The following is a 27,907-nucleotide window of genomic DNA, read 5'->3' as shown; positions in this document are numbered from 1 at the left end:
CGCTGCCGCAGAGCAGCAAGAGCCGCTCCAGGGCCGTGCCGAGCGCTGGGAAGCGGCTCTGTATTGCAGCAGGTTAGGGCGGAGCGCTAGGACCGCGGAGAAGCCTTCCAGCAGCAGTCGGGACTACCTTAAACCCAGCCCAATGCCTCTTCCTGCGCCACTCTGCGTGCTGGATGGAGACCCACAGTCAAGAGCCGCAGCTCGGTGCTGGAGTACAACATTGCCCAGGGAGCCCTGCAGAAGCAACACCTGTTTCGAGCCAGCCAAGAAAGGCACAAGCACTTGTATGTTGCTGCTTTGCTTGTGGATCGTCAATATCCCTAAACCAGTGGACATCTGCTGAGCCTCCTGAGAATTCTGGATAATAGATTTGGACGTCAAAAGTTTTTTTTTTTACCTTTTTCTTTTTTTCCGTCTTCTTCTTCTTTTTTTTTTTTTTTTTTTTTTTTGGATTTATCTCAGCCAACAACGTGAGATTTCCCCCCTCCCCCCTTTGCGGGATTCATGCTGATGTATGCAGTCTGTTATAGAGTAAAAACAGCGCATGCCTTTCTGGAGTCAGAATCCATAAATCCTGACGTAGCCTGTGCATCTTAAAAAAAAAAAATCCCTATAACGCCTAGGTATTTAAGTTGCTATGGTCATTCTTATCTTAAACCAAATGGAGAAACTACGGATTTTTTTCTTTATTACAGTTGGATGGGCTGAAGACCGTATTGCTTGCTAAGAGCGGGGATATATGCATTTATATAGATATACACATCTATATGTTTATAAATATGTCAGTGTGTGAGTATAAAGCGGTGGTTTCTTAGACTAACTGGTTTGACCTTGAACCTGTACCAGTCAAAACAGAATATTACTTTTATTTATGCATTTAATGGATTGAAGAAAGAACATTTTCTCTGTAACTGCGCTAGGGAGGGGAGAGGAGTGGAATATACCTAATCTTATATCTCCTGGGTTTGGCACCATCATTATTGTTTATCCTTATTCTCTAAAAGCAGAATCTTCTGATGGCTCCCTTAGGTGAAGTTGGGAACTATTTCGGTGTGCAGGATGCAGTACCCTTTGGGAATGTGCCCGTTTTGCCGGTGGACAGTCCGGTTTTGTTAAGTGACCACCTGGGTCAGTCTGAGGCAGGTGGGCTACCCAGGGGGCCTGCGGTCACGGACTTGGACCATTTAAAGGGGATCCTCAGGCGGAGGCAGCTATACTGCAGGACTGGATTTCATTTAGAAATCTTCCCCAATGGTACTATCCAGGGAACCAGGCAAGACCACAGCAGATTTGGTAGGTATTATCCTTAACCCTTTAGTGGCCATATGATAAAATAATGGGGCAGAACTGCGGGCGGAGGGGATGGGGGGGGGGGAGTACGGTGGGAGAGGGGGGGTTGTGGGTGCGAGGCGGGCGGGGAGGGGGGATTTGTGCCGATGGCTGAAGCGAACGTGCCCGGGGTCGCAGATGCGCACCGGCGGCGGCTCCGCGGCCGAGCGGAGCCCGGGCCAGGGCGCGGGGCGATCGGTAGCGATGTTTGCGCAGCCCCAAGTTCTACCGGAGCGCAGACGCGTTCTGGGAGGTGGCAGTGGGTTTTGTTTTTTTTTTTCTTTTTCTTCTCGGGACGTTTCTGCTGAATGATTTGATTTCGCGAGTTTAAAGGGGCTTTTAATCATTAACCACTACAATTTAAAATTCACCGAGTTTCCTGAAGGGAGTGGCCGTCGTCCTGTACGCAAATTAAGCAGGGCTTTTCTTTCGTTTTCTCTGCCGATTACCTGCCCTCGTATCCGCCCGAATGGCAAACCCAGCCTATTTCCCTTCCCGGGCGAGGACTCAGCGGTAGCGCCGGCATTCACCGCCCGGCAGCCGGTGCCCGGCGCCCCGAGGGAGGCGGGAGCGCAGGTGGGGTGCGGGTTACGGGGGGAGCCCGCACCCCAGCCCCGCGGCGGGTCCGGCTGGCAGCAGCGCTCCCCGGATTTCATTTCCAGCGGCCGCTGGTTTGTGACTCAGCAGCCGAGGCTGGAGGGCTCATGGCTTCTCCCCGCACGGCCACGCGAGTCGAGTGGGCCCGCAGCTGCTGCCCGGCCAGGGAGACCCTGAAAGGGCCGACACCTTGAATGTGGGAAAGTAACTAAAACAGCCTGGATAAGCTGATTCTTTGGGGGTTTTTTTTGCCCTTTTTTTTTTTTTTTTTTTTTTAAGGAGGGGTGAGGCAAACATGCCAGGTTAGCTCGCCACGCTCCCAGCTGTTGGAAGGAGTTAACTTGTGAGTGAACCGACCTGACAGCACTCAAATTCGGTCGTAAAAACAAAGTCCTGTGGTGATTTTTTTTTTCTTCTCTCTCTCTCTCTTCGTATTTTAATGCCAGATGTTGAACGATACCTAAACTGTATTTTACTGCTTTGTGAAGCTGTTTAGATAACGCCGGGGTTGTAGGAGATGATCTCCAAAGGGCGCGGGGGTGGGGAAGGGCTGAAGCTCGCACGGTCGCAGGTTCATTCCCCCCCCCCCCCTTTTCCCCAGCCGCTGCTCCCTGACACTGTCACGCTGCTTCCACTGCTGCGGGCGCGAGGTGGTGCGGGGCTGCGCGGTGCGGGCAGCAGGTGCAGGGCACCGGCAGCCGGGGACGGGGACGGGGCCGGGGGGGTGCGGCCTCCCGCGGGGCCCCGCCACCCCCGGAGGAGGGCTGCCAGCTGTCCCCTTCGCAGCGGTGACCACGTTATTCGCGGCGTCTATTTTTTTTTTTTTTTAATGGATTTCCAGCCGCAGTTGTAGGAAGCTGACAGCTCCAAGGGGCAGCCCTCGCAGCGCCTTGGCTGTAAATAGATTTTTTTTTTTTTCCTTCTCTCCTCCCTAGGATGCACCCCTGTGATAACTCTTCTCCCACGGAGCGCGCCCGTGTGATGCCCCTGCTTGGTCCAGGGTGGCGCAGATCGGGCACGGCAAAGCCGTGGGATGCGCCGAGGCTCCCGGGTTATTTGGGGGTGCGGGGAGGGGATCCCGGTGCTTTTGTATCGGTGCCGTGACATCGCCGTTGTGCTTGCCGGGAGGTCACCCAATAGCAAGATGCTATTTGGGTTCTGGTGGCTGTAAAGTCTTGTGACGATCCTGGGAAGGGCTTGCATGAGGAAGCTTGACTCGGGAGCTGCCCAGGGGAGAACGGGCTCACTCGGTCTCCTCTCAGCGTGTGCGGGAAACCTGCGCGTGTGTGGATGCGGGGGGGCTACACGAGTCAGATGGAAGTTTTTCCTCCAGGAATAAGGAGGACAAAGAGAAAACCCCGGGGGCTGCGCGTAAACTCCTCTCTGGGCTGTGCCCGGTGGGAATCCCCCTCCCCGCACACACACGCACACACCTCTGGAGAGACATCAGATAAGAGCAATTCTTTTGTGATGCTATGTTGGATGCGTGCCGATTGCATACAATAAACCGAGCCATATTGTCTGTCTATACTCGCCCGGTTCTGGGAGCCCTGGCATTTCGCAATTCCTGCAGCAAGATGTCCATCTCGAAAAGAAAAGCTCCCCGGGAGAGCCCCGCTTCCTCCCGCCCCCCTCCCCCCGCTCCCCTCATAATGCGATCTCAGGTGATCAAAGCGTGATCTCTCCTGGGTGACAAAAGAAAAAAAAAAAATGATGCAGTCTCCTTTAGTCTAGGGCATTTGCTAGACAGTGGAGTCATTGTAAATTCAGGAACTCTGTAACAGCGGAGAGGCGTGCCTCTGTGCGTCAGCACAAGTACTGCATGCACAGCATTAAAAAAATAGGAGCATGCAGGAAAAGGAAAAAAAAAAAAAAGAAAGAAAAGACGCTCGTCAGCAGGTGACCTCCGCTCCCCGGGACCTGCTGCTGCTGCAGGGAGCCGCGCAGCCGCCCCGCCGCGCCCTGCTGCTGCGGCGCCCGGGCGGGCCCGGGGAAAGGGGGAGGGGGGCAGGTTTTAGGCGGAGGGAAGGGCCCCGAGGAGCCCCCGCAGCCTCCCCGGCTGATAGCCTAAAAGTGAAGCGGGGCCCTCCCGCGGGGCTGTGCCTGTCTGCGCTGCCGTCGCTTAATGGGCATGGGGGGGGGGGGGGGGGTGACAGCTGCGGCAGGCGGGGCGCGGCGGGGGTCGGGGTGGGGGGGGCGGTGGGGAAGCCTCCTGCCCTCACTTCAGCGCCCAGCAGCTCCGGAGGCAGCGGGGGGCTCTGCTATCCTGGCCCTTTGGCTCTGCCCCGGGTGAGTGTGTCCTCGCTGGACCCTTGCGAGTCCTACAGAGGGATGGCTGGCAGGGGAGCTTGGTGACCGTGTTCGTGGATGGTGTGTTCGGGTGCTAAGTGGAAGCTGCACTGCTTCCATCTAGCCGTGCAAGGGCAGCCTATATATAGCCAAAGACAAAAATGTGCAAAGGGTGGAACAGCAACGACAAAAAGGTCTGTGGCTGCAGAGATGTCCATTGCCTAAAGCCAAAGCAAGTGTTTCTGTGGGTCTGAGAGCTGAACTATCTGAAAGTTAAAATTTCACCTTATGTGAACGACCCACCTCCTCTCTCCAGGGCTGGCCATCCCGCTTAGCATCCTGGTGTCCAGCTGCCGTTCAGCATGGCCCACAGGTGGATGGTGTGAAAGAAGGTGCCTGAAAGCACGTAAAGGAATAACTTTTTCCCCAAAACTTCCTTCCAAACCTCTTTGTAAAGGAGTGGGGCTTTGCCTTGAAGTGGCTTAATTAAAGAAAATGCTCAATGTCTGACAAGGAGATATTCAGCATCTTGTGTACTGAGACAGTTATTTCCTCTCTCCTTTTCTTCTCTTCCCCATTTTTTATCTATAAATAGGGCCCTAGCTTTTACATTTTGGAGCTGTCCTGATTTTGCTTTGGTCCAGCCTCATTTTGAAGGGGAATATCTATTTTAATGCCTTGTTCAGGTTCTAAGTACTATATATATATTCTATAAACTATACAGTGAAAATATTCACAGGAGTGTTGGGCCAAATCATGCAATCCTTAAATTGGCAAGACTTGTCTAAGACTGCATGCTTGGCCCCGGATAATCTCTTGAAGGACCTAACAGCGTGACATATAAAACTTGCTGTGAGTAGGTTTTTGAATATTTGAAATGAATAAGTCTCTATTCTGATCTCAAATATGTGGATGCTCTTTGCCAAGCACCTTAAATTTCATCTTCTGCACTTACAATAGGATGTGACGGTGCTTTCTTGTTCTTTTGACACACTAAGCAGCACGCACCCAAATATCTGAAATGCGGACAGCAGTTAAAGTCTACATTTATACTGATGTGAAAGATGCCAGACCTACTAACTTAGCTGTAGTATGATATTAGACACACTTAATGTAAGATTTAACCTCAGTTAAAATTGCTTGGTAATATGTATCGGGCAATATGATACTTTGGTAAAAGCTTTACAGAAAAGGCCTTAGTAAGAAATCTGGAAGTATTGCATGTCCAGATATAATGGGAATGTTTAAATTGTTTCAAGGGATCAATTGTATCTGAGATGCTGTATATACCAGATAAACAGCATGCTACCACTTTTTATGACTTAAAAAAAATTCCATAATTACTAAATATTTCCTCCCAGTTTTTTTTTTTTATTTGTGCATATGTAGAGAATAATCCAAGATCCCTAGACCTTAAAACAAAACAAGGTTATCAAAACAATAGGACTATGGTGTTTGTAGTACTGAATAATATATAAGGTAATGATCAATAGTCCCTCGCAGGGAATACGTTTCATCTTTACATTAGCTTGGCTATAAATTTTTCCTATTGCCTCTAACGTGTGCTGTGTTAGATTTATGTGATTCATGCCTGTTATTGATTATTGCACAACTATTTTGCGGGAGATGCCAAATTAATTGTTAAAAAAATCCATGAAAGTGCTTTTTTATTGGCCACGTGAGGCTCAACACATACTCTACTGTTATTTTATTATTTCATGTAAATACAGTTTCCAATAAGCTTTAAAAATAGTTACATGGTGTAACTTAGACATGAAAATCCACAAAATGTATTGAAAATGCTACTCTGTGCTTTATTTTGTGGCTCATGAAGTAGCATAACGCAGCAGTGTGCTTCTGGACGTTGCTGGGTAACTCCTGTGAGAGCATTAGAGTCTCACACGAGCACTCCTAAGTAGCAATTTCCATTTTTTTTTTGACAAGACTTCTAGGTTTATGTGAGGTTTGGCTGGTAGCATCCTCATTGAGGAGGTAAGCAATTTGCAGGGAAGGCTGCCAAAAAAACCCCCAAACCCTCCGAACCAGATGAGCTGATATTTGGTACAGACACATGTGCACATTGATGCTGAACCCAGGAGCTTTGCAGAAGCAGTGCTTCTCTGCAAAATGTTCTTGTCTCTAGTGCACTAATGTCTGTGTGAGCTTGCTGTTCTGCACAGGAGAACTTAATCATTTATACACTATTACTTAGGTTTAGAATATTTTAATTTTCAAATTTGAAATTAGTGAAAACACACCAGAGAGAATGGTTAATATCTAGACAGAAATATGTGAGACTCTGGACTATACTGAGGATTTTCATTTCTTGAGCCTCTGGATTATCATACTGTAAGTAAATCTTTCCCCGTATTCCTGATTTATTGATGCCTGGAAGTAGATCTTTTGGTTCCATGTGTAATATTATTTTCATCTCACAATTCTGATTCAAGTGTATTTTTGCAAGTTTTTTTTTTTTTGGGTGAGACAAACTTCCTAAATTCTTTAATACAGTTAATTTTGGCAATCTAAAACTTGGGTTTTGTTCTTTGAATGTATTATTTCTTGTGCATATCAGACTTTAGACTTCCTTTAGAAATTAAGAGAAAGATTGAGAGTAATCTTTTAATTTGGTACATTAATGCTGTCTGCAGTGCATCATTCTAGCAGAGACTCAAAGGACTTCACTGTTTGAGTATCATACGTTAAGATGTATTCATTTGTTCCTCATCTTCCTCCAAACAACTCTGAAAATGGAAAAACACCTTTGAAAATAGCTGCTTGCCGCTCAGGGATCAGCAACATGCAAAAAATTTAAATATTTCAATGGAAACAATATGTACATTGTTTGTTTTTTCCTGCATTTTATAGGTATACTGGAATTTATCAGTATAGCAGTGGGCTTGGTCAGCATCCGAGGAGTCGACAGTGGACTTTACCTTGGAATGAATGAGAAAGGGGAACTGTACGGCTCGGTAAGTTCCCACTTGCCTTGGACAGTCATGGTCCTTAACGTTCTGTGGGAAAAAGACTTGCTAGCTCCTACAAGCCTCCGTTGCACTCCGTTGTTTCTGCTTTAAGTATCTTGCAGTCTAATTAGAAGCAAGACCAGATGGGTGGTATAACGAATACGGGAGAGGGAAAAGGTGAAAAAATCAGGAATAAGCAATAATGCAGGCAGAGAACAACTTAGATACAAGCAATGGAAACTGACAGCCAGAGCTGGTCACTGAAGACTAAAGGATGTACTGTAAGATTTGTAAATGTGTCCTTCCAGTAGAGATCTAAACTGAGACAAAGTCGCTGCCTTTTGTGTGTAGGCAGAGAGCTTTCTAGGAATTGACAAAAGAAAGTAGGGGTGGGGAGGTAAAGGGTGGCATATGTGGATGAGAAAATAAGAAACAGGAGTGGATAACAGTTATAAAAAAGTATAGGATTGAGGGGAAGGGGCTTGGTGGTCTTGTCCTGAAAGTTCAGTTTTGCAGCAGAGGAGAGCGCGTGCGTATGTGTGTGTGCTGTGACCCTTATCTGGGATACTGGAGACATCTGATGTGCACTTGGGATTCACACCTTGGGTAGATCGTGGGCAGGGGGAATCTGAAGTCGAGCAGGTAACTCCCCAAATAGTAGAAGGCAGTAAAGTATCAGTCTCCAAAATTGACAAGGACTAGAGAAGCAGTGGTATTTGGGGAAGAGGATGGTAGGTTTGAAGAGTAAGCAAAAAAAAAAAAAAAAAGTGAAGGGAGGGTGTATATTCACTGGGGCTCATTAGAAACATGGAGAAGGTGGTGACAGCGGTCGACTGATGGTGTAAACATTGCAAAGAGAGACCCTCAAAAAGGAGTTGAAGTGGGAGAGAGTGGTTTCAGGTGTAGCTGAAGATACCTGTATCAGAGGGGAGTAATGGAAACTGGGAAAAGGGTGGGGAGGGAACTGAGTGGGATAACAGTGAGAGTAGGAGGACACGGGAGAAAGTAGTCATGGGTGGGCAGGTGAAAACAGGAGTAAGAGGGAAATCCAGCCTCCATATGAGTGATCCATGGAGGAGTGTGAGGAAGGAAGACCAGGAAGGTCCAGTAGAAGTGTTTTTATGGGCGTGTCCAGGTTCACTGATCCCTTTCTAGTAACATTTTGTGTGAGGGAGGGAAGGAAGAGAGGGGAAGGGGGCTGTCTTCTGAGCAAAGAGCAGACCGGGAGAGGAAGCCAGAAGGTACAGATCATGACAGTGTATGTGGGAGGTAGAAAAAAAGGTGTAGAATGAGGGGCAAGGCTAGGATGGAGAACGTATGGACGTGGAAGAAGGGGAGATGCAGAGATGGTGAGAATCAGTGAGTGGGAATGGCCAAAGAAAAGGGGTTTAGCATGAATGACAATATGGAGGAGGAAAAGTTTGGAAGGATGAAGAGGAAGAGAGAAGGGGAATGGATGCACTGACAGATGTAGACAAGTTGCCTGTGAGGAGTAAGTAAGTTGTCATTGGTCCCAATCCTTGTCCAGTTGATGAATGGGATAAAGAGCTGGCAAAGTCATGAGTACTTTGATGGTTCAGTTAGGCAGCAAAAAGGCAGAACAACAACTGCAATGTGAATCAGTAATGTTGATAATCATCAGTAATAATTTAAACAGATAAACATAGTGAACAGTTGCTCTACACTTCAGATATTCAGAAAAAGAAAATGTGATTATTGACAGAGCTTAAATGCATAGATTTGGGAAAGCAAATGTTACATCACTTTTCTCTGCAATTTATATTTTGGGTTTGCAATATGTTTGATTGTCAAAATGAATTACTCAAAACATTCTTTGCTGAGGAAATATGCATGAGAAATTCTTTCTAAATTACTAAGCTCACTGCGTTAATAACATAGTTGTTCCGTGAACAGCAGTTCTAAAGGAGCCTGCTTTCCTAGGGGTTTGTGTCTCACAGTCCAAGACATGGGTTTCCCTGACCTCCTGTCCCTCCAGTAACACAAATTCTCTAGCCTTTTGTGTTTCTTGCATGGAGAAAGAGACAGCATTAGCTGTCCATGCTCAGTGGGTTGTCAGTTTGCAGGGATTACATAGCTCACCACTCCCAGGTGGGAAATGCAAATTATTTCTCTTCTTTACGCTGCCTCTGATTAGTCACAAAACTGATAGGAACTTAATTTTCTTGAAGACCTTTGCCTCCTAATTGAAACTGGTTGAAAAGCTAAGGAAGGACAGACAGGCAGGCAGATGGATGTACAATATAATTGGATAACCTCTTTTCCTTAAGAAATGACACTAAAAATATGAAGCTATTCATAATGGAGAACTGGCAATCTATAGGGCCAGAATGCAAAAGTTCAGGTTAAAATCTGATGGATGATGTGGCTCATTGTCAGCCTCCAGAGATGGGACATACTAAAGAGTGATGGTAATTGAATTACATTACTTCCAATGAAATATAACCTCTAATGGCTACTCAGTGTAATGATGCTTTAAAGCCTTGTCAACACTAGCAATCGTAGTGCCTATATTTCAGCAACTGTCAGCTCTGGTAGAAACACTGAGATAAGCAGGCCTCAGAGTAGGTTTTTGTGTAGAATTGGCTGGACATTTTTAAGTGACAGTGTTTTGCTTTTGGTCAAAAAAATGCAATTAATTGAAAATGAAGTTCTCTGATGGGAAAAAATGTTGCAGTTTGAACTAGAAGCAAGGCACAATCCAGCAGAGAATTACCTTTCTGGTGAGTGAGCAGATCAGTTCAACTGAAATTAGTTTTGAGACTGGTATGTGATAGACTGAGGTTCCAGTTCTTCACCTGAATTAGGCGAAATGGTCACTGGAGTTGGGCTGTTCTGTAGCACCAGGAAGTTGTCCCTGTGCTGCCTGTGCTGGGAGGTGAGTCTCTCTGTCTTGGTTTCTTCACTAAGGTCTGCAAATAGCACCAGCTTTGTCATGGAGCAGGTATGCTTACGAGGCTGTGAACTGATTTTCTAAGGTGGGAAGATTGTTTGGCGCACACAGCTGAGTAGCAGCCTAAGAAATACCTGATCCTGTTCTACCTCAGCATTGTGGGTCTGAGCAGGTGTGCTTCTGCAGACATTCAGCACTGCAACACTTGACACTGCCGGAATAGATGCCCTGTGTCTACGACACCGTCATATTTATATTCAGATTACTGTATGAAAAATATATTAGGTGCGAATCAAATCAGCGATGTAGAAGATTTCTATCCTTCTATATTTGCGTTTGAAACATTTGGCACAGGAAGATTTTTCCCAGCATATTTGTGGTGCCACTGGAGATGGGACATATGGCGAAGCAGAGCAGCCAGGATGGGTGATCACTGCCAATTTTCATGAAAGGCAACAGAAAAGGCAATTTCAGCGTATCCTGATCCAGACATGTTCGTCTTGGTCTTCTAAAAGTGCTGTTTTCCTCCTAGATTAGGTGCCTGACAAACCCTTCCCAATGTGCCGCTGTTACAGGAGACAGTTCCTACTGCATCTTCTGGTTAAGAGCACAGCTACTCTCATGCTGCTCTCAGGCAGCAACGTATAACATAGAGTGGCTGTTCTCAGGTCCCTCCTCATCCCATGGATTTAGCCAGGGAAAGCTGAAGATATGTGTATGTGGTACTGCAGAGGAGCTGGTGGTAGCTGTGGACCGATGACTTGGAGGCTGGTTAGTGACAGCAGCTTCCCTCCTGCCTTGCTCTGCTCCTGCATTCCCTTTACCTTGCCTTTCCCTTGCAGCCTGCAGCTATGACTCATCATGTTTCACAACAGCTACTGTGCTTGTCACTGGAGAGGAGGAAAAATCCAAACTACAGATAGGACCTGAAGGATGCTCAGACGAGACATGAAGACATTTTTCCTTCCTCGATGCCAAATGGGTCTTGCCAACACCTCTGGCAAAAGTGTTAGCAAAGGTGTCTTAGCTGCGCTCCTTGGTGCCATGTCACAGGGTGAGGGAGACCCTTCTGACCAGTCCCACGACTTTTATGCCTTCATGGGCTGTCCCCACCCTCACCCTGCCGTGCACTGCTGCCCGTGGGAATATCAACAGTTGGCACCCATTCACCCACACCACGGGGTGTGCATCGTTCGCACTCCAGGCTGTCCTGTGCTACCTTGAGCACAGCGGGACCATGGGACACCCTCACCTCAGCTGCCCTCACTGCCGTAGGCTCTCCTGCAGAAGAGAGCTGTGCTATGTCTCACTGCTGGCATCCCTGCCTTGCCGATCTCCCATGGACATGGACCTGTCCCACTCCTCTTCTCAAACTACATATAGGGAAGAAATTTTTTACACTGAGGGTGGTGGAACACTGGAACAGAGAGATGGTTGCTGCCCCATCCCTGGAAACATTCAAGGCCAGGTTGGATGAGGCTCTGAGCAACCTGATCTGACTGGAGATGTCTCTGCTCCTTGCAGGGGGGTTGGACTAGATGGCCTTTAAAGGTCCTTTCCAACCCAAACTATTCTATGATTCTGTGCTGGTGTCTCCATTGCTCCTTGTGTCCTTGGCAGCTGGCAAAAGGCTACTCAGGTTGGATGCTCAGGAGAAAAACTGGCAATTGGAAGACCTGGGGCAGCTATAAAGGGAAGAGGGGGGAGAAGGAAGGCAGGAGGGGAGATGGTGGAGTTGTCAGGGAACAGGGAGAGTGCTAGGAGCGCTTGGAAGGAGAGGGGAGGGTAGAGAGGGAGGCTTCACGTGCCCACAGAGCAGCTGGGGCAGAGCCGAAGAGCCCAGATCCGGAGCCAGGGAGGGAGGCTCCTCACCTCTGGGTTTCAGACTTACGGGGTGTGTGCAGCAAAGTGAGATTTAGGACGGCTTGTAACAGGGTCATAAATTGCTGTCCTTCAAAAAATTAACTGAAAACTTGTTTGTTCCAGTGATTTTGGGGCACTAAACCTGCCTTTTGCTCCTAAAACTACTGGGGAGAGGCTGGGGGAGGAAAGCAAGAGAGTCCTGTCCTTGAAGAAACATGTTTTCCCAGTAAGTGTGCGGGGAGGTGACAATATACTTCTTTATTGTCCCAGCAGGGCTGCACCTGCAGTGTTTTGTGCTTTTGTTTGGGTACCCATGGTCCTGGAAGGACTCTGCAGCTACAAAGGCGAACAGAATATTTTTTTGACAAAAAAAGGGACAATTTTTTCATAGTTTACCAGATATTGCTTGGTGTAGGTAAGGATTTGTTTTGCTGCGTTCTAAAAATATCTTTCATTTTCCCATGCAAATAAGGGAAGGGAATTGTTCAGCCCTTCATATGGTAGGTCAAGGTGCACGGAAGCAATGTGAAGAAAAAAACAGGTTGAAGGTGCATTTTGGGAACAGCATTTGGGCCAAGAGTATGGTCACTACAGGTATCTAAGAATAGGATAGATAAGTAAATTGCCCTGCAGTATCATTCACACTTTCCTGTTAAACATCTCCCATCTAAAGTGATTCCATGTGCTTACGACTGATTGATTTTTTTTTAATAATCTGTATTATCTGTCTGTCAGTGTACATGCAGGCGCCTGAGGTGAGCCTGGAAACAGGATGGCTGCAGTGCACAACAATTTTTTGAGGGAGAATTAAATGCAGTTTTCCTTGAGTGAAGACGCAGGCTTCTACGCTGAGAGTGATCAAATCCAAGGAGGGATAATGACTATGGCAGCAGGTTTAACACTCTTCTGCTTGTGTGTAAAATAATTAATACAGTGCCTTTATTGTGGTGCAAGTGGTGGAGAGGCAGAGGGCAGTTCCTGGGATGGCTGAATTGCAAGGAGCAGTTAGGCTTTCTGCACAAGCAGCATTGCTCAGGAAAACCTGGCACTCCCGTGGTCAGAGACCTGATGGTGTCTTCCAGCAGTAACAGCGACTTGAGTCTTCCTGAGTAAATCCGCTTTAAGCAGAAGAGTTGCAAGAAGCAGGCCTGTAGCTAATTTGAAAGAATGCAATCTTTGAGATCTGAAGAGGACCGGTTCAAAAAGGTGCCTGTGGCTCTGAGTGTGAAGAAAACTTGAAACTTTGTCAGAGGTGCAGAGATCCTGTGCTAATAGTATCCCAGTAAGGGTGAAACTGCCGGGAAGGACCTGGAGACTAACAGGCTGTGGGTGCCTGGCAGAAGGTCTGCGAAGAATGGGAGAAGGGCAGGTTGCACAAAAGCACATGCCTCAGAGGTGTAGAAGCATGGGGATAAAATGGGAATTGCTGCAATAAACCTGACTGGGGCCCTGAAATGTGTACTGAAATAGAAGGCAAAAACTTTTAAAGCTGTATAAATGAAAAGGGAACAGGAGTCATGGATCAGGCTCTGAGCAACCTGATCTAGTTGAGGATGTCCCTGCTCCTTGCAAGGGGGTTGGACTAGATGACCTTTGAAGGTCCCTTCCAACCCTAACCATTCTATGATTCCATGATTCTATTCAGGTGGGAGTGTAAATGCAATGTAGTCTGAAGTGTGGCTGCTAACTGGGCTAGCCAGTATTTCCGATAGACTCCTTGGGGTGGTAACGCAGAGCTGGGGGATTCCCTGTCGTGTGATGAACAAAGGGAGCAGGGGCAGCTGACACCACCACTAAGAAGTGACTGTTTTCCCTCCAGCCACCATCCATCCCCTCCCTTTTGCTGGCACAAGCGTTTCTGTTGCTGCCCAGTGAATTGAAGCGGAAAACTGGAAAACAATCTGGCCAAGCAGAAGGGCTGTCTTCAGCCACAGCAGTTCCCTCCCAAGTCACTGCGAGATGTGGTGCAAAGGTGCGAGCCAAGCCTGGGCGAGGGAGGGTTTGTGTCTCTCTGAGGCAATGCAGGTGTTTGCCAGCCCCGAGTGTCTGTGGACCTCCATCCACGTGGTTTGTGTTTGGCCGGGAGCACGACGTAGGAAGCCTGTTGGGTTGTGCTCAGGGTGTAGGAATACGCTTTTAAATGGAAGAGTAGAGGAGGACTTGGAAGTACATGCAAGATGAGCTATTTACTGAAGCTGGGTAAATAGTTTCAGGCAAGCCTACTTTTGGTAGGAATTCCTTTTTCTAGAAATGGGAAATGCGGTCTTGCTAATCTGCAGGGCTGTGTTAGGTATGACCTGCAGAAGAGAGCATTTACTACAGCGGGTAAAATGGGTGTTAGCAGAAGACTGGTATGATAGATGGTGAAGAAACTGAAGAGAAGACAGCAATGGGGAGTGTTGAAAAGTATTAGACTGGAGTGAAACTATTAGTAGAATTTTTATGGATTGGTCCTTGGGCTGGTTTTATTGCCTGTTTTTATTAGGGACATTTAACATCTTGTCATAAAAAAGTAGCAGTGTGTTGTTGAAATTGTTTCAAAGTTGGGAAGTATTTTCAGCACAGAAGGCAGCCTCACAGAAGGGTCTTGGTGACGTAAAGTGCCTGAAATGTTTGCAGTGGGGCTCAGGGAGAGCTCGGTCAGTGCCACTGCTTTTGGCACTGGTAGAATCCAGCCTCAATGCAAAGTGCAGTTGGTCGCTTGTGTTAAAGAAGATGAATTGAAACTGAAACAGGTGCAGAAAGGGCTTACTGGGATGGTCAGAGGGATGAAAAGGCTATCAAATGGTAGAGTCTAAAGATCTTGGTTTATTTAGCGTGCAGAATGAAAATTGAGAGGGTACACTCTTGGTGTCTAAATACATTGAGGTTTAACACCAAGAAGAGAAAAAGTCCTTGAAACAGAGGACAAGAATGAATTGGTTTGAAAGGGTCATGAGTAGGCTTAGGCTGGATAATGAGGAAGTTTCAGGTCGTGAGGAAGTGAGATTTTGAGGTGGCCTGAGGCACGGGGGTGGGAGATGGAGCATAAACGCTTTCTCTCTGCACAATACGGTAGGAAACAACTTTGTAATTCTGGATGTTTTCTTAGTGAAAGGCATAGGTCTGAGAAAAGCCCTGAAACTTTAGTTACTTGGGAAGATTTGTCTACACCTCATCTACTTCACCTTTGTGGACAGCCTCTCTTTGCGTTTGGATGGGCAGCCTTGCTGAAAGCTGGGTACTGTTAAATGGTGCTCCTCACAGGTACCAGCGCTGGGGACGAGAGCAGAAACTGCAGCCCACTCAGAAAGGAATGAAGGACTCTGTAGAAAAGAAAGGTATTTTGAGATATGGATACTCGTGTAGGAAGAATTGATAGGTGAATCCGTATGCTTAACACAGGTAACATGGGAGAAAGCTCTGTGAGAAACTGCGGCTGTTGTGGTTCTTTTTAAACTAAGGCTTCAGTCTGGTTTTTAAGTCAAAATTTCACAGACTATAGCACCTGTCACCAAAGAGGGACACCTACTAATAGTGTCCTGTGGGACAGATACTACACTTTTCCTCAGGTCTTGATTTTTGTCAGAGGACTTAGTTCCAGATTGTTACTAGGTCTGAGGATAATTTTATACGAGAGAAAACCCTCAGTGATCTCCTTACCTTGGTCTGCAATTCTGTGCTGAACTTGGATTCTCACTACATGCCTGGGACAGGAAAGTATTAGAATATCTGCTACATAAATGAGGGAGATATATATGTGTGTCTGTGTATATAGAATCATAGAATCATTAGGGTTGGAAGGGACCTTCAAAGGTCATCTAGTCCAACCCCCCTGCAAGGAGCAGGGACATCTCCAACCAGATCAGGTTGCTCAGAGCCCCATCCAACCTGGCCTTGAACGTTTCCAGGGATGGGGCATCAACCATGTCTCTGTTCCAGTGTTCCAGTGTTCTACCACCCTTATTGTAAAAAGAAAATGTTTCCTACTGTCTAATCTGAATCTACCTCCCTCTATTTTAAAACTATTACCACTCATCCTATCACAACATGCCCTACTGAAGAGTTTCTCCCCATCTTTCCTAGAGGCTCCCTTTAGGTACTGGAAGGCCGCTATGAGGTCTCCCTGGAGAGATATATATAAAGATAAACTTTGGTAAAGCAAGATCCTACTCAACCCTTAATTTAATGATTTGCTTTCCCCTAATTAAAGATGTCTGGAATTTTGTATTCTTGCAAAAATGGGAGATTAGAGATGCTGCCTGAGGAGGCAACCAATGTTGCAGGAACCCCCTTCCAGAAAGTGCAGTCCTAGTTCCCTGCCTCCACTGTGTGCTTCTGCTTCCTTCCTTGCTCCAACACCGGCACTCGTCTGACCTGTCAGGAGGCTGACTTAGGGATCTAAAGCAAGAGAAGAAAGCTTGCCTTTTTTTTTTGTAGGGTTGCTTCTCTGCCCCGTTTAGCTCCCTCAACTGAGGAGGGGAAATCAGCTGCGGTGTGGGATGGGAGATGAGTTGAGTCCTGCGCGGTTGACAGCTTGTGGTTGTTAAAGTGGCATAACTGCATCACAAACCCAAATCCCACCCAGCGAGCGAGCGTGGGGCATATTCTGTTTGAATGTCTTCAGATTCACCACTTTGCAGTGGTGTAGCTCGCCAGCCACCGCAGCCCTGAACGTTTCTGGAGCTAGCCGTGATAACGATACGGAGGTGTGAAAAGGTTCAGCTTCTTCAGTTGATCTGAGAATACTGTGTTGAAGTGACATGCTAAAAGAGCATCATCAGCAGTGACATACTGAGATATGCTTGGGGATTATTCTCTGCATCAGATAAAGATCTGATGTGCTCTGTTTCTGACTCAGGAGCCACTGGGATGTGAATGTGGCACTCTTTCCCACTTTCTCATTCATCATTTTCAAAGACAGAGTAGAAAAAGTCTGCCCTGCGGGGACTTCATTAGGGATTTTGTCTAGGTTGAGATTTGCTTTGCAGTTTGAATGTGCTCAGGCTGATTTGGTGATGTGTAGTAAGGCAGTTCATTTGTGTCACATTCAAAAAGCTTAAGAAATAAAGCTTGTTACAGTGCAAATCCATTTTCTCCCTTTTATAGAGCCCTTTGGTTTCTTTTTCATTCCTTTTCTAAAGGCAGACCTCTGCTACTACTTCTGATTTGAAGATCAGATTTTGTCTTCGTGTTCCACAGCTGCTGCTGAAGAAAAACTTGGCTTCTGGTGTGGATGGTGCATGCCTTTGAGGCCTGGCCCAGGCTGTGCATTTTTAATCTGCTAAACTTTACTCTTCAAATTTAACACAATTATGGAGGCAACTGTGACTCAGGAGAAATTTTGACTTGATTCTATTACAGTTGAAATGCCATTGACTTCAGTGGAATCGGGATTGGATCTGCTCCTGTAAAACCATGGACTAATTTTATGGTTGTGTCAGCAGACCCCAATCAAGATAAGAGCTCTACTGTATTCATCATTTTAAAAACCTAAATCTAGACAGGGTTCTTGCCCGTGAGAGTCTGCACTCTAAAGACAGTCTTTTAACATGTAAATGCTTATTGCTTTTGCATAGCAAGGGTGATTTTGGCCTGCTGATGCCTTTGTTAGGACCACATCTAGTGTATAATCTGGACTCAGGAAACTTATTGAGGAAGACTTCAGGAAAATCCTTTGAGTCATTTTAGAATATACACATGTTGTAAAGTTTAAACAAAATAATCTTTTTTTTTTCTTTATACTTTAGAAATCTGAATTCTTTAGAAGGTCTTGTGCTGCTGGTACCTGGTAGACCAACTGCTTCATCTTTTGAGCTCTTCAGTCACCGGTTCTGTTGACATTGTTATTATATATCTTTTTTTTTTTTTCCCAGACAGATTGACAACTTCTTTCGTCAAGGCTGAAATTAACTGCATGGCTAAAGTTTTACCCATTGAAAGACAGGTCCACTGATGTGCGTGTGTGTGTGAGGAGTAGGGGTCTTGTGGAGGAGCAGAGCCACCTGACTTCCTCTGCCGTTTCCCAAAGGCTGGGTCAGCTGTATCACATAAGAACCTAACTCAGGGCATAGCAACACCAAAGATATATGCATTTGCTGAGAAATCTGAGGGAAATCTTTTTTGTCCTACTCAGAAAGTGAAATGCTAAAAATTATGTATCTAGATCCATGACTTCATTGGGATCCATGACTTTAGTGGGATTGCTCTGGGAAAAGCAATGAGGGAAGTGTTGAAAGAGTCATCTCTGGAGAGACTGCTTATGAGAAATGTTTGCCAGTGGAGAAGCACTACTGTCTAAAAGGGCAAATGTGGCACCTTTTCTTTGAAATGCTGGCCTTCTTTTGTGCAAAAAAAAGGTGAGAAATTAAAAGGCCTCATTTTTAAACAACTTAAACCAAATATGCAATTGAGTCCTGCTGGGTAAGGATCTTAGAGTACCGACCGTTTGCTGTACTGCCCACCAAAGCACTGTAGATTTTAAAATATCTCTGGCAAAGGTTTCCAAGACTGCAGTGGATATTTGGCATTTCAGCAAGGAGGATGGGATCTTTCCAAAATGTGATTGCCTGTGATGGTTTGTTTATTTGATGACCCCATCCAGAATGACAATGTGGTCATTGCCCCTGTCCTCTGAGCTAGTACCTAGCAGGTAGCTTTACATAAAATCAATAACAAAATATAGAGACAGGCTTTTGTTCATCAGTCCTTGACCAAATCATCTTGCTGAAAGAATAAAACATGAAGTACTTTTATAGTGTACACTTTTATCACAATGTATATATTATAATTATTTGGTCCCCATGGCAGTGTTTTATGAAAGGCTCTGAGCATTCTGCTGTTTTTATGATGACACCTTGTAGCTGAGGGATAAGGTGCTTCTCTAATGATGGCATAAATCCAGTTTAGAGGGTACTCACTGAGTGTGGAGACTCCTGCAGTTTAAGTACTTTTTATCACCCACTTTACAGCATCTTTCAGCCCGTGAGTTAGGCTGCTTCTGCAAGGGCATCACTTCTGCTGAAGGAGGGCTATCTTTCCTTTAACCTGGCATACTGTGGTTGGAGAACCACAAACCAAAAAATACTGACAAAACACTTTGATGCTCTGCTCCATCTTAGCTGTATTTAAGGAAAGCATGTTTTATTTAAAAATCTCTATTCAGTGAAAAGCTTAACTAGTATTTCAGGCTAAAGAGTGTGTGTGGTAGCTGGAGGACAACAGCCCTGGTTTGACATACACATTGTCTTTTGATAGAAGAGAATTTGCGGAGTGGGGAGCTGGGGTAGGTCAAGTTACAGCTTTCAGTAAATCTGAGCGTGCCTGAAATGGTCCTTTTAGTGTCTTAAAATATTTGTTACCTTTTTATCATTGCAGGCCTGATCCAAGTTCCATTTAAGCTGATGGGAACTTTTCTCCTGTCTTCTTTAAAAATTGGCTCCAGCCCTCGTATCAGATTGCATGCCACCTTGCTTTCGGATTCTTGGAAGGGTTCAGCCAAGCGTTATGAATTAGATGCTTAGATAACATTGATGACTGCAGTTCTTGATTGTGCCAGGGAAACCAAAAATAAAATAGAGGTCAGAGGTGTGACTAGTAAGTGGAACAGTGTGGGGCCAGTCCTGCTGGCGTGGAAGGGAGGGGAACACACCTGCTTGCTTGTTTGTTTTTTAAGAGTTGACTTCATCTTCGGCTTCCAGAGAAATGGTGCTGTGATGGCTTACGTGGCCCGAGGCCCTGTCCCTGGAACTTTGCGTGACTTCCAGCAGCAGCACAAGCAGACAGACCCTGGGTGTTTAGGTGAAAATGAGTTTTCAGCTAATGCACTTGGCTGGGCAGATCTAAATCAAATCTTTATGGACGTAAGTGTGGCTGCTGGTAGGCAGCCCATGCTGGTGGACGCCCGCTCTGGCACAGTGGGGTTGCTCTTCCCATAACGATTTCATGTCCAGGGAGGGCACGCTTAGAGCTTGACAGATGCTGCAAACTTGAAATCTCAAAGGACTGGATAAGCAAGAGCTGTGGATTTGGCAGTGGCAAAAATGGATGGAGGCCTAATTGGCATCTCACCCTCCTGCAGCTCATGTCAGAAGAGCTCTGTAAACAACCCCAGGATAGATCCCAGTCTGGTCCCTCCAGAGGAGGTCCGTGATGGTGGGGAAGGCAAGAAAGTGTGAAAAGAGGTGTGAAGGGGCAAAGGGGAGAAGCGATGAAATTCCTACTGCACTGATGGTCTCTTGGGGTTTTATTGTTGATGCTGGAGTCCACTTGCTTTGTTCAGGAAGCTCTGCTTTTCTGTCACCTTCGTCAGGACGTGGAAGCACTGCAGTGTCTGTATCTGTGTAGCTATTGCGGATTTTGATGGAAATGCTCCCAAGGGGACCAGGTTTTGCTGGATCTTGGGAACTTTACAAGCTTTTTGTATGAAAGATACTAATCTTTTAAGCACTCTCGTAAGTGCTCCATGGCAGCAATACAGAACAGTCCCACTTTTTTTTTTTTTTTTGTAAATGGAGATTTATATATAATAAAAACTTTATACAAATTAACTAGAAGCTTAGGAGGAACTAAGACGAATACTCCGTCTCTGTGAAACTACAAAGTGACCTCAGGTAGGGAGAATGCAATTGCCCAACTCTGGTTTTGCCAGGACACCTCGCCTAATTTCCCTCATCTTATAAAAAGTGCTATGGAATATGAAATGCATGTCAGTGGCAGCCTGGTCTCTCTTCTGGCCCTACAGAGTTTCCTGCTGTCTTTCTAAAGTGCTTGTGGAGAAGCAGTGACACAGCAGTGACACAAACACAAAAAAAAAACTGGTCAGCTAGTTCTTTTGGCAGACTTTTTTTCCTTTCTTCTTTTTTTTTTTTTCCCTTCTTCTTTTTTTTTTTCCCCATGTTCTGTCAAATTATTAAACAACGCATTCTGAAAAAACATTGCATGGAAAAACTGTTCAGAGAAATCTCGGTGACATTCGCCATGTCAGACACGCAATGTGCAGGGCTTGCCTCGCGCTGCTGCCTGACTTGGAGAGGAAAGCGGTGCTGCTGGGACCACCAGTATTTGGCTTCTCCTTGTGGCTGGAGGTTGTCTACCTGGCCAGAGGCTAACAGGGTTAGCACGGGAGATCAGGCAACACTACAGCAAATGCTAAACTACACCTTTATTTATGACAGCTCTGGATGAGTGTTAATTATTAGCTGAACATAATATGTTCTAGAGGCTGTTTGCATTACAGCATGGGAAGGGCCAACTGCGTGTAAAATGTGTGCGTTTGTAGGCAAAACAGCAAAGAAAAACACTTCGGAAGAAAACGTTTTTTTTTTGTTGTTGTTTCCCTTCACTACATATGAAGTTTTTATTGACATCGTAAAGCCATAATGAGGGATTTGCATGAACTTAATTAGGAGACTATATGTTTAAACACGATTTTTATTAAGACAGGGTGGATTAACAGAGTCATAACGTGCAGCAGGTATGTAGGAAGTGCTGACTCCATCAGATATACTTCTTAATAGTTGTTTGGACTTCTGGAATAGGTGTTTTCTTGAGAACTGTCTCTATTGAGTCAGTGTAGCAGTTTACAAAAGGGAAAACTGTACATGGCATAGAACAAAATAGTTTGCTAGGTATGAAATGTTATTTGTTGTGATTTTAGGAATGATGGTCTGAAGAGGTTTCCCTTTGTCAGGTTGCAAAAGAAATTGGAGTTTTAGCTCTGTAAGGTTATTTAAAAGAAAAAAAGAGAATATTTATGTGTTTTGTATAGGACCCTGTACTGTAGTTTCAACTACTAAGCAGCACAAATGTCTTACTATTCTTTGGAGTCATGAAACCGTTCTCTGGACAGTGTACGTGTATTTTGCCTATTTCCACTTATTTCCAATTAGCTGCTTCACAGGGACATCTAATCTATTTTTAAACAAGCTGGCAAATCTTTTGGTGTGATGGCTGTAACTATCTACTTTATTAATTTACAATCTCACTTTTAATGGATCTACCTGGAAATAGGGTAATAAGATTATTTTTCTCCCTAGTTAGATAGTGGAAAACGTAACAAGGGAAAGGGATTCTGGGCTTGCTAACACTGACCAGGCATTAACAGACTTCTAAATTAAATCTGCCTTCAGTTTCTGCCCTTGTGATGTGTACATCTTTGCACAATTCAATTATTAGAATATTCCAAGTTAAATAACAGGTTAAAAAAAACCCAGGTGAAGCTGGAAATGCAGTAAAATGAGAATCAGTCACTTTGTAGTGGAATACTCTATGAACAGTTCTCATAGAAAACATGTGGTGTGTGGTGCAACATCTGATTTATATAATTTTGAGGTCACCTCCTTATCTGGCCCTGAATGAAATGATTTGATCATGGCAGGCAGCCTCCCCTTTCACTGGAATGCAGGTTACTTTCCATAGCTGTTCCAGTTGGCATGTTTGGTATTTGTATCAGCCTTCAACAAAGGTGTCTAGTGACATCAAGTATGGTGCAAGCAAATATTGGTATGGAAAAAATGTTAGGGAAGTCAGTTGCTAGAATAAAAGTATGCAAAAATTGCTGTATTCTAGAGCTAAATCTTGCTTTCTGACTGTGTGTACAGGAAAATGCTAAAAGTCATAGCCAGAAGGGGAAATGCTAGCCACTTGTGATCAAGAAACACCATCTCTTTCCCATACCAGGAGGGTTGGCTTTAAGCAAGACTTTCCCATCCTAAGCTGGTGAGGTGAGAAGGTGCTTGTTGGCAGGATGGACCAGCCTCACCACTGTATAATGCTCATTTCTGGCTTGAATAAAGGCATGTGTGCTCAAAACATGAGCGTAAGCTACTGTTAAGTAGTGTTGTGGTAGTGCATGGTTTAGTGGTGGACTAGGCAGTGTCAGGCTAATGGTCGAACTCAATGGTCTTAAAGGTCTTTTCCAACCTAAATGATTCTATGATTCTATCATTCTATGTAGATGACTGTCCTAGTGGATATTGGTTTCTGTCTGTTGTGGTACTAGATGAGCCATTATCGTAAGAGTCTCCTGGAGCATGGGAAGAAGGATATACTGGGGTTTTGGTCCCTACATTATTGACGGGGCTTGATCCAAAGTCACCGACGCTGGTTTACTCCAGTGGTCTCTGACTACAACCAGAATTTCTAGGTGTCCTCAAAGGAAATGGTTTGATGAATTTGTAAAGAAATTATTTAACTTCTCTAAAAGTGTGATTGTTAGTGTGCCTACATACCTGAACCTGCTTCCTGATTGCTCTGTCAAGTTCATGTCGAAGTATTTGCCTACTGTCCATACATGAATTTCTGAGAATTCTAATGAAGGACAAAAGAGATGTAGCAGTGTTGTAAAGGGATGAAAAGTAAAAACAGGATAAGCTTGTGAAAAAAAGGATTGAATTTGTAAGCTTGAAATCTATTGAACTCACCCGGAGCGCAGTACAATGCCAAGCTCCTTATTCAAGGTCTGCTAGTTAAGTGTATCACGGCAGTGTCATGATCCATCAAACCTGCCAGATGAAGAGAGGCTATTTTAAAATTTCTCCTTCAGGGCACGGGGAAGTACTGTTCTGGCAAAGACAGAAATTTATGATGATGCTAAAAAAAATGCAGATGAAGTGAATAATTAATGAATTGAAGACAGGACTGAAATATCTTCCTAAAATGTTGCTATTTTTAGCAGGGAGTGCTTCTGCAGTGCTTGTCATGTGATCCTATTGCCTTCTGAGAGCAGGAAAACAATTTGAATTAGTTTCTCTTTCCCCATGGACCAATAGGCCCAGCATATAATACCCCTTAGCATCTGCTTCTGCCTCAGAGCAAGGAAAGTGATTTTAAACCTCATGCAAAATAAAACACTAATGAAAGCTATACTTAAAGACAACCTTTATAGCAGCTGAATAGTTTTTTATAGTAGTTTGTACACTGCGGCTGCACAAGGGGGCTGGTGCCGTGTGTGTGACTTTCAGCTGCTGCTGAGGCCCAGCAACACTGATTGCTGCTGTGGTTTCTTGCTGGCAAAGGACACAGAGGCAATTGTCAGTGGCAGGTTGCTGGATCTGGCCCATAGATAAGGATTTAATATAAAGAGATTTGTGCGTCTTTTCCCTGTAACCAGTATGGAGTGTTGCTGTGTCTGAGCTACTTCACGCATTTAAAATACTACAGTCAGAAACGCCTCTGAAATAAATGGTGATGTACAGCCGGCCTGTGCATGTGCTCACAGTTCTGCACGTTCTGCTCAGTGGGACCCGCAGGGAGGGAAGTCTCCTGGCCAAACCCCAGGAGAGGGTGTGAGGGATGGGACTGCCATCTTCTGCTCCACCAAAGGCTCCTCCTGCGACTGTGCAAGCCGCAGGCGCCTGGTCCACACAGCAACATGGCCACTGCTGTAGTGAATACTCAAGTGTTTAGTGTCTGAAACCTGGTCCTCCCGGGGATTTCTTCTTCCTGAGGGGTGATGAGGTTCCCAGTGCCTGTCAAAGGGGATTTCAGGAGCTGCTTACTTGCTGCCTTTCTTGCCTCCTGGAGTTGCCGCAGGTTGAATTTAGAAGGAACCTCCAAATCCCAGACTTTTAGGCACTGAGGAGGACCCTGGCTTTGCAGCCCAGTACCCAGTTTGTAAGGGTGCAGGGGGGCCTGCAGCCCCAGGGCAAGCTGCAGGCTTCGGTGATGGTGGGTTTTGGGAAGCTCCTGAATTCAGTTGTGGATGGTAGCTTCTTGGAGACACTGGAACTTGAGCTGCGGCTCCTTAGTTGTTTTCGGGCACACATTTACGGCTTAGGTGCCATAAATGCTTTGCTGCATCTGGGCCTTGGTCTCAGTTTTCCCATTTCTGTGTATCTATTTAAAAGCACTCTTTTAAGATTTAATGTCCGTAAAACACATGCACAGAAGTCTGCGTTGGGTGGAGCTTTGTAATAATTAGAAATTGATCCTCAGCTGGAAGCTGAGTTTGGTTGATGCAATTGCTATTCAAGGGAAAACTCTTGTTACAAAAAATGTATTAAATGATTATTATTGTATTTTTTTATGCTGGCTGAGGAGACTATTTCCAAGCTTATTTTTCTCAGCTTTCCATCAGCTCTCCCATGCCAGAGCTCACTACCTTTTTCCCAGTCTTCTTGCTCAGTCACTTGTGTGAGTCCTCCATAAAATTAATCTGGTTTTCAGGTGGCTGCTTTTTAAGCAAACCCCATCTATTTAGACTGAAAGGATGTAGAGGAGTACACGCAGACTGAATAAGTGGGTGAACTGGAAGGAATGGGAGTCTGTGGCAGGGGGATCTGGTGAATGGCTGATGTCTTTGGTGGGTCCTGTCAGTAGGACAGGGCGCGAGGACAGCCCTAGTAGAAGTGAGCCTGGAGGAGTTTCCTCGCCTAACTTCATCTTGGCACCTGGGGTTTGTGCTTCTGTTTGAAGCTCTCTTGAGTTGTGGTTCTGTGATACAAATGATAAACCAAGCAAAGGTTAGTAAAATTAACAAAATGCATCAAGTTGTCCATGCAATGAAAGGACATAGAGATTTTAAGGTCCTAAATTGCATTACAGTGCTGCAAATCACTTCTAGTTTTCTTTATTTATGTCTGTTTGTTCAAGTGTACTCATGATGGAAGCAATTAGTTATACAAGCCCAGTAACGTCTTGTGACATGCTTGGGAGTGATCAGAAAACTGTTTTCAGTTTTGTTGTTGCTGTTTTGATTTGGGCAATGTGGCTTTTGGAGAACCATTTTTGTTTCACATAGTTATCCACCCTTGTGACCGCTTAATGAAATACCCAGCAATGCAGCTTTACTTAGCTAAAACTGGGAATACTGAAATGGTTCGTTTTGTGAATTGAGCAAGGAGATGCTGATTTCAAGCCATGAAAACACTAATTCTTTTAAAAATAGCTTATTTTTGTGGCTATCTCCTTACTGCTTTTTCTTTTCTTTCCTTAGGAAAAATTAACCCAGGAGTGTGTATTCAGAGAGCAGTTTGAAGAAAACTGGTATAACACATATTCATCAAATCTATATAAACACGTGGACACTGGAAGACGATACTACGTTGCGTTAAATAAAGATGGGACTCCACGAGAAGGGACTAGGACTAAACGGCATCAAAAATTTACACATTTTTTACCTAGACCAGTGGACCCTGAGAAAGTACCGGAACTATATAAGGATATTTTAAGCCAAAGTTGACAAAGACAATTCCTTCACTTGAGCCCTTAAAAAGTAACCACTATAAAGGTTTCATGCGGTGGGTTCTTATTGATTAGCTGTGTCATCACATCAGCTCCACTGTTGCCAAACTTTGTCGCATGCATAATGTATGATGGAGGCTTGGATGGAACATGCTGATTTTGTTCTGCACTTAAAGGTTTGTCCTCCTGGAGGAGAGCCTATGCCCACTCGCTTGATTTAGTACGAGAGGGAGCGCGAGAGAGTGAGTGCGAGAGAGAGAGAGAAAGGGAGAGGATGAATGGGAGTGAGAGCGCGAGAGAGAGGAGTCGAGGGGAGGAGGAGGAAGGCCTGATGCATGCTGGGGAATAGACACGCTTTTAAATTTTTGATCAGTTGTACTTCATCATATATCAGCATAGCTGCCATACTTTGATTCATCAGGATTTTTGGCTGGTGGCCTGCTCAAGTGTACGCTGCATTTGCAAAGGCATGGAGGGTGCAGTCTTACTTAAACAGGAGACTTTTCAGTTAATCGCTCTCTGGGTCTCACCCCACTGAGTTTAAAGCAAAGACCTCTTAGTAAAAAAATAAAATAAAAAGTTAAATTTATTTATAGAAATTCCAAAGGCAACATTTTATTTATTTTATATATTTATTTATTATATAGAGTTTATTTTTAATGAAATATGTACAGGCCAGATAGGCATTTTGGAAGCTTTAGGCTCTGTAAGCATTAAAATGGCAAAGGCCACTATGAACCTGTGGTAAATTCATGCAAGTAAATATAAAGGTGCATGGATAAAAAAATAATAAAAAAGTAATAATAATAATAATAATAAATTCTAGTGACCCTCATGTACTAAAGGCGACAATCTCTTTTGTGCCCGTATTATTGTACAAGTATGCACACCACTCATGACTGAGTCCTCACTCTTCTGACTGCTTGTTTCATAGCTTGCCCCCAGAGGATTAAAGAGAAAACTGGGTTTTCAACTTTTTTTTATGTGTCTGTAATATTTCCTCTCTGATAAAGTGACTTCTTACATCGTTGTAAACTTCACAGCTGTGGAAAATATAGTGGTTGGAATATATTCTACTTGTTAAAACCTATTGCAGATTATACCAAAGCTAAATGATAAATATGCTTTTTTTTTTTTTTCCTAAAGCAGAATGCCAGAAACAGCATAAGTAATATCAACAATTGTACTAATTTTAAGATTCCACAAATAGCACATAATGGTTTCAGAGAGCAAGAACCAGGTTAACAGGATCACTCTTGTAAACATGTTTATTTGTGCACTTGCCTATCTGCTATGAAATTATACAAGTTCCATAGGGGTCATTGTAACATCTTTTATGGAAAATTGCTTTCAGTGTGAACTGTCATAATACATGATATTAGCACCCTTCCTAAGGTAAAACTTGCAAAATGAAACTAATAAATCTCTATCAATAATGACAATGAGGGGGACAGCATTAGACTTGTTTTTTTTTTTTTTTTCTTAAAGTATATTCAAATATTCATGAATCGTAAGTGAGCTGACAGTTTGTAATATTTAAGGGATTGTAGCTTTTTATGTTAAGCACACAAACACATTGATTAGCAGTTACCATTTGGGAATTAACCCTTAGAAAGAGGTGTTTTTTTTCCCCAGTACCCTGAAGGAAAAAAGAAAATTAGAAAAGAAAAATAATGTAAGGTCCATATGACAAATGCATTTTGTAGTTGTATCCCTTAGGATTTGAATCCGGTTCCATTAAGTTGAGCGTAACCCTTGCCGTTGGATCTGTCGAGAGCGTGGCTGCTCC

General features: G+C 44.6%; 1 protein-coding gene across 1 annotated transcript; it reads left to right on the top strand.

Moving 5' to 3' along the window:
* FGF9 (fibroblast growth factor 9) lies at window positions 1–27,574 on the top strand. Its single transcript, XM_086742290.1, has 3 exons — window positions 1–1,293; window positions 7,084–7,187; window positions 25,871–27,574. The coding sequence occupies exons 1-3, from the start codon at window positions 1,017–1,019 to the stop codon at window positions 26,114–26,116; spliced, it is 627 nt and encodes a 208-aa protein (XP_086598416.1). The 5' UTR covers window positions 1–1,016; the 3' UTR covers window positions 26,117–27,574.
* Window positions 27,575–27,907: the final 333 nt, after the last annotated feature.

This window comes from Chlamydotis macqueenii, chromosome 1 (genome assembly GCF_036417535.1).
Source record: "Chlamydotis macqueenii isolate bChlMac1 chromosome 1, bChlMac1.mat, whole genome shotgun sequence".
Lineage (NCBI taxonomy): Eukaryota > Metazoa > Chordata > Aves > Otidiformes > Otididae > Chlamydotis > Chlamydotis macqueenii.
This window is presented reverse-complemented; position numbering and strand designations above follow the sequence as displayed.

Coding starts and splice junctions, on each gene's coding strand:
- FGF9 (XM_086742290.1), top strand. CDS start 1,017: ATGGCTCCCTTAGGTGAAGTTGGGAACTATTTCGGTGTGCAGGATGCA. Junction 1,294..7,083: donor GCAAGACCACAGCAGATTTG/GTAGGTATTATC, acceptor TGCATTTTATAG/GTATACTGGAATTTATCAGT. Junction 7,188..25,870: donor AAGGGGAACTGTACGGCTCG/GTAAGTTCCCAC, acceptor TTCTTTCCTTAG/GAAAAATTAACCCAGGAGTG.